This window comes from Cervus canadensis, chromosome 17, assembly GCF_019320065.1.
Source record: "Cervus canadensis isolate Bull #8, Minnesota chromosome 17, ASM1932006v1, whole genome shotgun sequence".
In the NCBI taxonomy this organism is placed as follows: Eukaryota; Metazoa; Chordata; class Mammalia; order Artiodactyla; family Cervidae; genus Cervus; species Cervus canadensis.
In genome coordinates, this window is record NC_057402.1 from 26,894,444 (window position 1) to 26,908,603 (window position 14,160).

General features: G+C 35.6%; 1 protein-coding gene across 10 annotated transcripts in view; it reads left to right on the plus strand.

Annotated features, from left to right (window-relative positions):
- HEATR5A (HEAT repeat containing 5A) overlaps positions 1 to 14,160 on the plus strand; it is a 96,147-nt gene that overhangs the window by 24,153 nt on the left and 57,834 nt on the right. For 8 of the 10 annotated variants that reach the window (XM_043489811.1, XM_043489812.1, XM_043489803.1 and 5 more), the window contains 7 exons: positions 2,321 to 2,481; positions 4,098 to 4,353; positions 4,980 to 5,135; positions 6,538 to 6,788; positions 7,754 to 7,865; positions 11,329 to 11,481; positions 12,450 to 12,549. In XM_043489811.1, the coding sequence (XP_043345746.1) occupies positions 2,321 to 2,481; positions 4,098 to 4,353; positions 4,980 to 5,135; positions 6,538 to 6,788; positions 7,754 to 7,865; positions 11,329 to 11,481; positions 12,450 to 12,549 (1,189 nt within the window). The remainder of the gene's footprint in view (positions 1 to 2,320; positions 2,482 to 4,097; positions 4,354 to 4,979; positions 5,136 to 6,537; positions 6,789 to 7,753; positions 7,866 to 11,328; positions 11,482 to 12,449; positions 12,550 to 14,160) is intronic. The other 2 variants (XM_043489808.1, XM_043489810.1) reach the window with 1 other exon arrangement.

Below are 14,160 nucleotides of genomic sequence, written 5' to 3' on the forward strand. Positions count from 1 at the left end.
TGCTGGTCAAATCCAAGACAATATTAGAATTAATAATGATAGAAATAGACTATAACATGTTAAATAAAAAAGGAATCCATGAGTCTGTAATGAAAATAAGTAAATAAAGGAGAAGGGAAAGGTCTTTTTTTTGCAGTGGAATGCCAACCAAAAAATTTAGAAGTAATGAATGTTAGATAATGACCTTTTGTAGTCATTATAGTAATAGTTTATGGAGATAAGAGTGTTCAGTGCATTCCGAAATGGGTTAGAGTTTATTTATACTATCTTAAAGTAATACTTTAGCCACCTCATGTGAAGAGTTGACTCATTGGAAAAGACCCTGATGCTGGGCAGGAGGAGAAGGGGACGACAGAGAATGAGATGGCTGGATGGCATCACCGACTTGATGGACATGAGTTTGAGTAAACTCAGGGAGTTGGTGATGGACAGGGAGGCCTGGCCTGCTGCAATTCATGGGGTCGCAAAGAATTGGACACGACTGAGTGACTGAACTGAACTGAACTGAAAGTATCACTACACAGGTGGCATAGTGATAATAAAGGGGAAAATGGTATTTTACATTCGACAAGATTGACAGACACCTGATTCATGTATTCAAAGATAATACCACCAATACAGGGATAGACTGACATCAAGCCTGACATTCTTTCTGATACTATGTATCGAGAAATCTTACAGCATTACTTATGCAATTGAGAGCTTTTTTGTAACTATAACTAGCCATATATGTAGGCTTCAAAAATGAGAAAATGATAAGGAAGATATGGAAGCTAGGAGAAGGGTACATGAGAATTTATTTTACTCTTCTTGCAGCTTTTTTGTGATTTTGAAATTTATTTTAATAAAATTTAAAACTATATAAGTATGTATACCAAGACTCCTGTTGTAACTACCTTGATCTAGCCTGTTGTAAGCTACCATCACCTGTTGGTTGTATTACTAAATCCTCCTAATGTTTTGGTTTTTTCTGCTTCCACGTTTGCCCCTCTATAGTCTTCTCTCAGCACAGAAGCAAAGTGACAGATGCCTTTACTGCTTTGCTTGAGGGTCTCCGCTGGCACCTTACTTTACTCACATCATTATTATAATGATCAACAAGGTCCTATATCTTCTGCTCTTGTACCATCCTCACACCCTGGCCCGTCTCCTACCAGAGAACTTACTGCACGTAAAAGATACCTGCTTTATTTTTTTGCGTTGCTTTTAATCACTCTCTGACATACTATTAATAGACAGTTCGTCATTTGTTATGTTTATTCTTGTCTCTCCTTTCTAGAACTTACGATCTGTGAGGGCATGGATTTTGTGCTGTTCACTAATGTTTCTTTCCATGTACTAGTATAGATTTTCATCTGTTTCATCTTTAGGCTGAGGAATTTATTTTGTGTTCATCTTGACTTGGATTAACATAAGTTTATTTTGCCACTGCCTATGACTTATGTTGGTAATGAGGATCAGAGCTTGTGACCATCATTTTTTCAGAAGAATGAAAGGGTGAAAAATTTTTTTTTCTTTTTTTTCTTTTTCCTTTTTAAAAGGAGATACAGGGAGAAACTCAACTATGTCAAACTGCAGACAAACTTAAAACATTCTGCCTAACTAACCTGTTAATTACTGTAGCCTAAGGACTGACTGAGCAGTTTTAGTAAATATTAGCTTTGATTTCTTTAGAGACTGAGGATGTAACAAAAGTTGTACTTGCAGTTGAGAATTTTTAAAAAACATGATGTGGTGGTTACTTTAAGTTTCATTAAGAGTTGTAGAGCATTTAGAAAGATAAAATTATGATTTTTGGCCTTTTTCGTATTTCAAAAGAATTTTCAAAGTGTTATATAGCGTTTTCTATTTATTTATTTATTTGACCGCGCCAGGTCTTAGTTGCGGCATGTGGGATCTAGTTCCCTAACCAGGGATTGAACTTGGACCGCCTGCAGTGGGAGCATAGAGTCTTAGCCACTGGACTACGGGGAAGTCTATAGCATTTTCACTCTTGGAGAACTAGGGCAGTTTATTTATGTTTCCCCTTGTTTTAGAAGACTGTTAGCCTTTTAACTTGAGGGCAAGAGAGCAGTAGGTCAAAATCTCAAAGTGGCATAGACTTTAAGGTGTCATTGACATGATACATCAGAGTCCATTATGATTTGGCCTCTGAACACTTTGTGACTTTATGTGTTACTGTGTGTAATGTCCTGTAAATTCTGCCTTTTGTTTGGATTTTTAGTTTATTTTTCTTTCTGTTAACATGCTGTTCAAGATTATGCATTAACATTTAGTCTGTAAAACAAAATTACATGTTTTGTTTTGTTCTTTGTTATAGCAGCCTCACGTCAGAGCACTCGCAGAGTATCACTGGAGGAAGTTCTGGAATTACTAGGAACAGGGTTCCTACGTGGGAGTTCAGGATTTCTTCGAGCCAGTGGAGATATGCTGAAAGGAACCAGTTCAGTCAGTAGGGATGTTCGAGTTGGAGTTACTCAGGTTAGAATCACAAACCAGTGTCTAAATGTAATTCTTAGCTGCCCTGATGGACGTTTTAGTGTCTGACTCCAGGCAGAAGTGCTGCTGTGCCAGGGCATCACCTATGCTCTCATGTTTATAAATAGATGTGGTGAGGCCAAAACACTTTATGAAAAAGCTAGATTACAAGTAAGAGAAGCCTGTTTATGCAAAGCCAGCTAAATACGCTCTTAACAGTGTATTTTCAGTTTGTAATAATGGGAGACTTGTTTATTTATTTCCTTTGAAACATAAACATTTTTTCGTTTGTTTCCAGGCCTTGGGCTTCTCTGTGTCTTGTGTTTTCACATGTTTTTCATTGTGTTTTTGTGTGCTTATACAGTTCAGATTTAGGCTGTTAGGTACATAATATTCAGCGTGGGCAATATTATATTTCTATCTTACATGGTTTCTACTTCTAAATAAAGATTATAGAATTATAATCTTAAGTGCTTAAATTCTTGATCCTAAACAAAACATAAAAAGCTAGACCTTATATGGAATTTAGAAAGATGGTAACGATAACCCTATGTGCAAAACAGAAAAAGAGGCACAGAAATACAGAACAGACTTTTGGACTCTGTGGGAGAAGGTGAGGGTGGGATGTTTCAAAAGAACAGCATGTATACTATCTAAGGTGAAACAGATCACCAGCCCAGGTGGGATGCATGAGACAAGTGCTCGGGCCTGGTGCACTGGGAAGACCCAGAGGAATCGGGTGGAGAGGGAGGTGGGAGGGGGGATCGGGATGGGGAATACGTGTAAATCTATGGCTGATTCATATCAATGTATGACAAAACCCACTGAAATGTTGTGAAGTAATTAGCTTCCAACTAATTAAAAAAAAAAAAAAAAGCTAGACTTTGGGAAAAGGGTCTTTGAATAAGAGAGTATAGAGGTCTTTGCATTCTTTCTTTGAATTATCTTATTTTCTAAATGTCATTTTGGTTCAAAGTAAACACACACATATATATTTTTTTTAATTCACATATAATCCTCATTGTTTTATACTGTATGATATTAGAGTTCATGAAAATAAAAGCTGTCCCAGCATAACTATAAACTGTTTTTAAAAAACAGATTGCATGAAATAACTACTCTCTGTATCTCTAGAGTAAGGCAAACCATTAGCATTCATGAAAATAAAGAATAGTGATTCATCACTATAAACTTTCTTTACCGATTTCTAGAACTGAATTCCCTTGGAGTTATGGTATTAGACCATAGTTAATTCTTACATTGTGTTTGTTTGATTTGGATTTTCTTCTTCAGAATGTTAAAGAGCTTGAATGCTTTGTTTGGAAAAGTCAAAGGCACATTTTACTGATTAGCTAGCTCTACTGGCTGTCCTGAAACCTTGCAGTCTGACCAAAATAAAACACAGGCAGCATAAATGAAATCTCAGTTGAAAGACTAGGTACTTCAATTTTGGCTTAACAAACAAAAAACTGTACAATATTTATATAGTTAAAGTGGCAACATAAATGAGGAAAAGCTAAAAAATGTTAATAAATTCTGCATATTTCATGGAAGACATGACGTTAATACAGAATTGAAGTGATTTCATTTTTAAGATAAAACTCATTTCTATTTTTTAGGCTTACGTGGTGTTTATTTCAACGCTAGGAGGAACATGGCTAGAGAAAAATTTTGCTGCCTTTCTTTCTCATATCCTAAGCCTGGTTTCACAGTCACACCCTAAGGCCACCCAGACTCAAATTGATGCTGTCTGCAGTCGTCGTTGTGTTTCATTTATCCTTCGAGCTACTGTTGGAGGCCTTCTTGGAGAAAAGGCTCAAATTGCTGCTGCTAAGGATATTTGCCAGGCTATCTGGAAGTTAAAGAAAGTTATGGGTATGGATCTCCTAAGACAGTCTGTTTTAAAACACTGCTAAAGAAAATGTCCCTTTGGAAAAGCTGGACTGGTATATAATTATATTAATACAAAAGAAGCCACTTTTATAATACAGGTCAGTTTTTTCAGAGTAGAGCAGTCTATGATAGATGAGACATAAATTATCTAATACAGATATATATAATACATCTATTATATAGATGTCCTGATCTTAGAGGATGGTGGATAATAGTTCCTTAGAATTCATAGTCTTTCTATACAAGTTAAGATACATTCTCTTTAAAACAGGTAGTTTCATCTCAGTTCTTGTACTGTCTGAAGTCCACTCCCTTTCAGGGCCTTCTCCCTTTCAGGGCCACTTGCTAAAAGAGTGATAAGGCATCTATAATCAGTTTGCTTGAACTAAATTGGTTATGTTAGTTCAGTTCTTCCTCTGTAGATGCAAGTCCCCATTTTAGCATTTTAGTTACTGCCTCAAGGATTTCATATATATCAAGTGGAGGTATTTTTTACCTTCATATGTTTCTACTCCTAATACCTTTCGCCTGTAATACATTTTAATAAAACAGTTGTATAGATAAGTTAAATAAATAAAATGCCTAGTTAATTGTCCTACTTCTATCAGATGCTGTAATGAGTGATGGTAATTTGGAAACCCGGCTCGGCTCTGCTGATGTAGCCGCCAGCCAGCATATACTGGTGTGTGCTTTACAAGAACTTGGAAATCTCATACACAGTCTCGGCACCACGGCTGCGCCTTTGTTACAGGATTCAAGTGCAGGTATCTTGTTTGTGACTAGTCTGAATACTTCGTTTTCACTTTTCCTTTTAGACAACTTTTCTCCAAGAAAGAAAAGCTCCTTCATATCGCTCATTTATTATGGATTTATTAGGGTCATTTTATGAAATATAGATAATCAAGATTATATAAAATATGTATATATTTGATTTTTTAATTTCTTTTCGCTTTTGTAGCTAAAGATTGTTTTCTAGGTCTCTTCTTTCTGGAGACCTAGAGAACCCCCTTTCTGGAGATATTTAAGATAACATGGAATAATGGAGAAGTAATCCTGAACTTATATCTTTCATCTGCAGTGAAAGTATTAGTTTCTATATGGTACATGTAATTTACCTCCTCAAAGTTCTTCTAAGCATTCTCTTTTCTTTCTCTTTGAAAATTATTGAGAGATAATTCACATACCGTAAAATTCACCAGCTTAAAGTACACAGTTCAGTGGTTTTGGTGTATTCACAAAGTGGTACAAACACCACCACTGTCTAATTTCAGAATATTTTCATTATCCCAAGGAGTCCTACACCCATTAGCAGTCATTTCGCATTTCCTTTCCTACAGCCCTGATAACCACTAATCTATTTTCTGTCTCTATGGATTTGTGTATTCTGGACAAGATTTAATATAAATAGAATCATATAGCATGTGGCCTTTTGTGATAGGCTTCTGTTATCTAATTACTATTTAAAATCATCTTTAATGGCTTTTGTCCTTTGACTGTGATACACAATTCCTGCTAGCTAGAGTTTACATTATATTTGGTTTGTATGCAGTTTATTTTAGGGCATATATTGGTTAGGTAGCAGTGGACACGAACTGTTGCATGTTATGATGAAGGTGTATGTTGAATTGTAGCAGTACAGACTTTTCTCCTTACTGGTGGCATTTGCATTTCACTGTCTTCATGGTGGCTTAGTAGCCTTCTGGGACCTAGTGAAACCTTGATTTTGTTCACCATTTTGTTCTCAGGTAAGAGCAATGTGGTGGATAGGGAGAATACTAATTACATAGATAAATATGCCAGAAAGGACTTAAAAGAAAAGGAGGCTGACCTAAGATGTGACATTTCTTCTCAACGTGTTTTTGTTACTAATTTCTAGTACCAAATTAATGATCTCAGATCAAGTAAGCAGAACATTGATTTATTTGGGAAATAAAAATTTCCTTTGTTCACTGACTTAATTTAACCCAATTTTCATGCAGTGTATTAGTAGAAGTAATTCTTGGGTACAAAACATTATAATTATGTATCACTTAATTTTTAAAATTCTGACTGGCTTTTGATAAAGATAATGTATTTTAAATCTATGTGGCCGCATACTCTTTTGGCTGTTCTATGACAACTTTATTTCTGTAGCTGAGTCATTGTTTATTTATTCCGTCCTTGCAGGCATCCTTGACAATGTCATCTCAGTTACTCTTCACCCTAGCATTTCCGTTCGACTCGCAGCCGCGTGGTGTCTACACTGCATTGCCGTGGCACTACCTTCCTACTTGACGCCACTCTTAGATCGTTGCCTCGAAAGGCTTGCTGTGCTTAAGTCTTCACCTGAAGCAGTGACTGGCTTTAGTTTTGCTGTGGCAGCTCTGCTTGGAGCAGTGAAACATTGTCCTTTAGGAATTCCTCATGGAAAGGGCAAGGTAATGATTTCATTCTTCACATATGATAGTGACGTTTCAGGCATTTCCAAAAACCATCATTGTCTTCTTGTGTGTCACCCAGTAAGAACCATTCAAGACAGGCTTCTGAGCTCTCAGCTATACTGCTACTTAGTGTTATTAATGTAATAACTGTGGAAAATGAAGGGATGGTTAAAAATACCATATCCACACTTAAACAGGAGTTGGGTTTAGTGCCTTTTGTCAGAAATACCTCCAGTAAGATACTTTGTTCCTGAAGGCTTTTTTCTTTTTTTTTGGTCATATATTCAGCTCTGCCATTCCCTTCTCCAGGGTATCTTCCTGACAAAGGGATCGAACCTGGGTCTCCCGCATTGCAGGCAGATTCTTTACCATCTCGGCCACCAGGGAAGCCCATATGTACTCTATAAGCATACATTATCCATAAATGTGAAATAGCCTGTTTCTCCCTTCTTTTGTTTTAAAACACTGTCTATTTCTTATACTTTTAAAAATATAACACTTTAAATTAATCCCACTTGACTGTGAAACTGCTTCATTGTGAAATTATTGAATACTTTTAACTATGGTTATATAGTATGCTACCTCTGGAAAGACTTATCAGCTACAGTAGTGTGCAAAATTTTAAAATGACTTTCCTATAATCAAATTTTCTTTAAAAGCCAATTCCAATTTTAGACAGCTTGAACAGTTGTACAATGTTTTCATGTAAGCTCTACAAAGAATTACAGGGTTGCTGTGTACAGTCTAATATACCAGTGTTTATCCTGGGAACCTTACCTTTTCTTCGTTTCCTTTATGACATTGTCCTATGGTATAGTGTATGTAAATGATTATCTTTTATCATGTACTTTTATTATGTGTAAGAATTAATTTTTCAGGAGTTATTATTAGCTGCTTTCATTTGTCAAGTTACCTATAAACTGATACACTTGTTTTTACCTTGTTCTTCTATATATCAATAGATTATCATGGCATTAGCAGAAGATTTGCTGTGTTCTGCTGCTCAAAACAGCCGCCTTTCCGCTCAGCGCACACAGGCCGGATGGCTGTTGATTGCTGCGCTGATGACCTTAGGTAACAGTTTTGTGGGGAGCTTACAGAACTACAAGCTACTTGGTGTTTTCTGAATATAAATACTCTAATGTATGATTTGATAAGACTAACTTAAAGTTGGATATATACCAGAATTTAAATATTCATATAAACATTTTTCTCCTAGCAGACACCTTAAGAAACCATATATTTATTTTATCTAATTCTCAGAATGTTTTCAGATGTCCTTATTTGAAATTCTCTTTAAGACCAGTTTATGAGCCTTAGGTAGGATAAGCCAATTTGATCAGCTTTCACACTTAACTCTGGTTTTTCCCAAAATCATTCATCTCTATCTTCACGAAATAAATTTTTCCACAATATAAAGATAGGCAAGAGAACATATGATAGCCCATGAATCCAGTTCTGTAATTGTTCTGAGAATCAGTGACACTAATAAGGTGATTACATTGATGAGGATAGGGCATGTTTAAATTGTATTTATTAAAAAATTAATAATTATTTTATGATCATGACTATTATATTTACATCCAATAACTTTAAAACTCAGTTTTATGACTTTATTAAAGCTATACTCTAATTTTCTTTTTATAGTTGTTTGGTTTATTTTTAGGATATAAAACTTGATATCAGGGTTTGACCATTTGACACTGCTTAAGTAATTTGATCTAAAAGGTGCTTAATTAAAATAAGCAATCATAAATGAAGAGCCACTTTAAGTAGTGTTTTTGAGGTGATTAAAAAGACTTACTGGACTACCTCAGAGTTCAGCCTATGGGCCAAATCTGGCTTGCCACCTATTTCATACAGCCCATTAGCTAAGAATGGTTTTTATGTTTTTCATAATATAAAAACAAAAAGAGTGTTTTGTGATACATGAGAAATATATGAAAGTCCATTTTCAGTATGCATAAATAAACTTTTTGTTAAATACAACCACCATCGTTAGTTTACATATTGTTTCTAATGTTCAGGCTCTGCAGTGGCAGAATTGAGTAACTGCGGCAGAGATGGTATGACTTTCAAAGCCAAAAATGTTTACTCTCTGGGCCTTAATAGAAGTGCTTGTTGGCCCCTGGCATAGACAATGGTTTCACAATGTGATGGGAATAACGTGGTCAAGCTTTTATTTACTTTTGTAAAAAACTTTTATTCTTGGTTAATTAAAGGAGAAAATAAACTACTTAATAAATATAATGTTTTAATGAATGACAGTTTTCAAAATAGGGTAATCCCATTGGAAAAAGACTCTCTTGTAGAGAGCTTTTGTATAAGGGATTAGTGCATCCTGTTTTGTTCATATTCATATTCAACATACCAAAAGGATAGGAAAATTGATGTTTTTTTAATTGTTTTCTCGGGCTTTTTAAAAAAATACATAATTCTTTCACTTTATTATCTGTTTTTAGAATGTGTTACTATCCTGATTTCAAAGATGAGTGAGATTTTGCTTTTAGGTATCATTATGAACTCAGAGACTTTCATATATTTATGTGTTTCAGTCCCTTGCAGTCATTTTTCCTTTGATCCTCAGATTGTCTTACCTTTAGTTGTTGGGAGCCCCTACTAGTTGGTTCCTATGTCCTTTGTTTTTGTTTTTGTTTTTTTTTTATTTTTGGTTGCACTGGGTCTTTGATGCTGCGCGAGGGCTTTCTCTACTTGCAGCAGGTGGGGGCTACTCTCTAGTTGTGGTACATGGGCTTCTCATCACGGGGGCGTCTCTTATTGCAGAGCACAGGTTCTAGGTGCGTGGGCTTCAGGAGCTGCAGCACATGAGCTCGGTAGTCGTGGGTAACAGACCTTAGAGCATGCGGGCTCCAGTAGCTGTGGTGCACGGGCCCAGTAGTTCTTCTATGACATGTGCAGTCTTCCCCGACCAGGGATCGAACCCATGTGCCCTCAATTTGCAGGTGGATTCTTAGCCACTGTACCACCTGGGAAGGTCCCCTATGTCCTTTTAACATGAAGCTAGTGTTCTTTTTGATAACATCTTTATTTTTGGCATGCTAGGATGTCTCAGCTTTTACATCATAATTTCTGCCTCAGCTTGCAGCCAGTGGTTTCTCCAAGGAGCTCTGATTATATTTGGTGGAGTGGAATTTAGGTGACAGTCTGAGTGCTTTATTAATTTTTTGCCTGGCAGTTTTAACACCTCTTTTGCATTTTCAGCATTTCCTTCACCATTCACTATAGTTTTCATTGTCATTTTTAATATATTCACTATTCTGAACTAACATAAACTCAGGTAGACCACGTTTAAATCCATTTCTCAAATGTGAACATTTTTAACCCCTTTTTGCTACACTTTTCAGTTTCTCTGATGCCATATTAGTTCCTTTGATTCAGTTGCAGGCGTCTACACATGTGTTTGGTTTTTGTTAGATCCAGTGTTATTCTTGGTGTGAATAAACTCACTCTGGTTTAACTTTGTAAGTACTGCAAACTCAACGTTTATTAACTTGCTTTACATACACTTCTGAAATAAATTATCCTCATACCTCTCTGAAAAGTGATGCTACTTTGTTCACTGTTGAGTTAGTGAGATCTTAAAGGCAAATACTGTGAAACGTTTTTTTAACTGTGGATATTCCCAGTGACAGCATACCTGCTTTGTTTTTTGGTGTCTGACTACATTTTGCATTCAGAATTTCCTCTATTTCCACAGCCCACTGAATATGAGTGTGCCTGTGTGCACACTCACAGAAACCTTTTAAAGTCACTTATTCCTAATTGCCTTATTCCAGTTTCCTTATTTTATCCCAGTCCTAGGATGTTTTTAGTACTACTTCATCAAAGAAAGTAATGAGCAAGGAGTGAATATGGCTTATTTTTGCTGTATTCAGTTTATAAATGTTGCTCTGAAATCTTTAAAAAAAAAATTCCCTTTGGATTTAATCATGTCTGATTTTTGACCTGGAGCAAGTTGCTATCAAAAGTTAGAATTAGGGTACTTCCCTGATGATCCAGTGTTAAGACTCTGGGCTCCTAGTGCAGGTGACCCTGGGATTGATCCTTCGTCAGGGATTTGGATCCCACATGCCACAACTAAGACCTAACACAGCCAAATAAATAAATATTTTTTTAAAAGAATTACTCTCAGGATACGGTGTTATCTGTTACCAAAACAATAGTACTTTGCATTTATGCAGGTACATTAGTTTTTTAGGCTCAAATCTTTGGAGATAAACAGTGTAGGTTGTTCTAGCTTCATTTTACAGTGCAAAGAAATTGAGGTTTAAAGAGGTCACAGCAGTAGTCAAAGAGCAGACTCCAGAGCCCAGACTTTGCTGTCAGTTCCTTGTTTTTCATCTCTGTACTCCAGTGCCTTCAGATAAGTCACTGATCCAGTGGTACATTCGTTGGAACCAGAGGGACGAAGTAATCCAGCAGAAGTGGATTAAAATATGTTTCTTGTAAGAGGGAAGGGTCTTAAAGAGTAACCAGTTCGGGTTCTTGTACAAGTGACAAGTTGAATAAATTACAGGTCCTGCATTTGTCGGTCATCACCTTGCTCGAGTACTGCTCTTGTGGAAGTGTGTCTTCCCGGTGTCCCCTGAAGATCTAGAATCAGAAAAGAGCCGAGGAGACTCCTTTACGTGGCAGGTAACCTTGGAAGGACGCGCTGGTGCTCTCTGTGGTAGGTTGAGTTTAGTCTTTCTCTCCCTTTCCTCTGGCTTTTTCCGTCTTTTAACTTCACATATACTTGTATGTTTTAACTTGAGGGGGAGAATCTGCTTCTGGTGGTTTTTATTATTGAAATAATTGATTTGTTGGCAATTATTATAACAGAAGTATGATGTAAAAAACCAAATTTAAGCATTCTTCTCCTTGGGATATTTTATTATAATATGATCTACTTGAGAAATGTCAAAATTTCTTTGTGTTAAGTGGGCATTCATTTCTCGTTTCAGAAAAACTGGGGTTGAAGTTAATTAATATTGACTAAGTATGGTTTCTATTTAGCTTTTTATTTATATATGAAAGTTGTACCCTTCTACAATACATAGACCATTAAAAATAGTATCCACATTGAAAATTTGAGCTAAGGAGAAGACATGGAAGCACAGACTCTTTTTCTGAAGCACATTTTCTTAAAAAACATCTTTTTTAAGAGTAAAAATGGCATGAATAAACAAAACCAAAATCAGTGCTTCCTTTAAACTAGTCTAAATTGTAAATATTTGCTTTATTCTATATATGTGATAACTCCTTATGAAAACTTATATGTTTTTCAGGTAACATCTGTAAAACCTAACATGCTGACTTAAAAGTCAACTGGGTTCCTCAGAACTAGTATAGAATTGGTAGACTTGAAGGTCTACTTCTGAGTTTAAGGGCTGAGTAAAACCCCAAGAAAGCAACATTTTGTTGATTTGGTTTTCGGTCTCAGTAATCCTAGGAAGTTTGATTTGTTTTTTTGTTTGTTTTTTCATTTTCACTGGAAGTAGAAAACACTAGTTTCCTTTTTTCACTAGAGTTTCAAAAATTTTTTTGGTTTTCACACATTTCTTTATTCTTAAAAAAATGTGAATGCTGTACCAAAATTGAATGCTTTTTTCATGCTTCATTACATTCTACTAAGTAAAGGTCTGTTCTGTTTTTCAGCTATCAAGAGCTTTGTTGCCCACTGTGGTGATCTCCTTACTGAGGAAGTAATTCAGCATCTTGTTCCACCACTTCCTTGCGCTGTGGATTTGCTAACTCAGTAAGGATCCGCTATTTAGATTTGATACAGATTTTTAATAGGAATCAGTTACCCGCTGGTTATGTAATACTTTATGAAGTACATTAATGAGGCCAAATTTCTGTAGTTGGTGAATGATTTTCCATTTGTAGAGGAAGGCAAACAGTTACATGATTTTTTTTTTTTTAGGGTAGGATCTTGAAAAATACATATTAAAAGGGAAGGAAAGTTACTTGGTGGATAATGTATCTTCCATACAGTCAGATTTAACCAAGAAAGTAAATATTAAGCCTGTTAACCTTTTCAGGTATGCGTTTTACTGGTTTGTTAGTGCTGTTCTGTGTTCTTAAGAACCAGATGCTTGTTAACAGTTTCCGTTTTTTGTTGTTCATATTTTTCATGTTTAATTTATATTTTTTTAAATACAATTTATGTCATGGTCACTAATAATTTCCCAATTAATGAAATGTAATGTACAGTTTAGGGAAAGACTTTCCAAAAAGTGTTTAATAATACAACGTTTTATGTATATGGAAAAATACATGTGCAACTTCCTATGAAACTATAATTATTTTAAAGTAAAAAGCTGAAGAAAATTATAAAATAAAAACACAGTTCAGACAATGGCTTGTGAAGCATAACAGTAAAAGTGAACCCCCGTGAGTTCAGCACGCTGGCACAGAGGTTAATGAATGTTTGCAGTAACGGACTAGAGAGTAAATATTTTAGGCTTTTCAGTTCAGACAGTCTGTGTTGCTCCTGCTCAGTTCTGTTGTTGTAGCTTAAAAGCAATCATAAAAAAAAAAGCAATCATAGCTAATCTGTGAATGAATGAATGCAGCTGTGTTCTAGTAAAACTTTATTAATAATAAGGGGAAGTGGGCCCAAATTAGCTAGGCCCTGGACTAGAACACTGATAACTTTTGAAGTTTTATCTGTGTGCTCCTCTTTAATACCATTCTTTCTGCCCTACTTTTGAGGTGATCACCATCTTGAATTTTAGAGTTGTCATTTTCTTGCAGTTTTCAAAAGTATATCACATATACATGTTTCCCTAAACAGTTCCTTGTTTAGTTTTGCTTGATTTTGACTAGACAGATGGTATATTGTTTCTGAGGCTTAACTTGTTTTACTCAACATGATATTTCTAAACTTCCTCTACATGCAAGTATGTTCTTTTTGGTTGCTGTTTAATATTTAATTGAATATACAGCAACTTACCCTTCTGTTCAATGAAATAACCAAACTATTTTCCAAAATTTTTTCATATGTATATCCATAGTAAATGGGAGTACCCTTCAATCTACTTCTTCACCAACACTTAACTCAGATAACAACTCTTGTTTAATCCAGCAGGTGTAAATTGGTATCTCGTTATGATCTTATATGTATCTGATTCCTGATGCTTTGTCATACTATATGTTTATTGTTCCTCACTATGTCTATGAAATCCTTATCATGCATATATTTACCTATTTTTAGGTAAAATAGTGATTTGATTAACAGACATTCTTTTTTTTTTTCTTGGCTGCGCCACATGGCTTGTGGAATCTTAAGTTCCCTGACCAGGGATCGAACCTGCGCCCCGCAAACATTCTTAATTTAAATGTCAGATTTATCAGTCTTTTACTT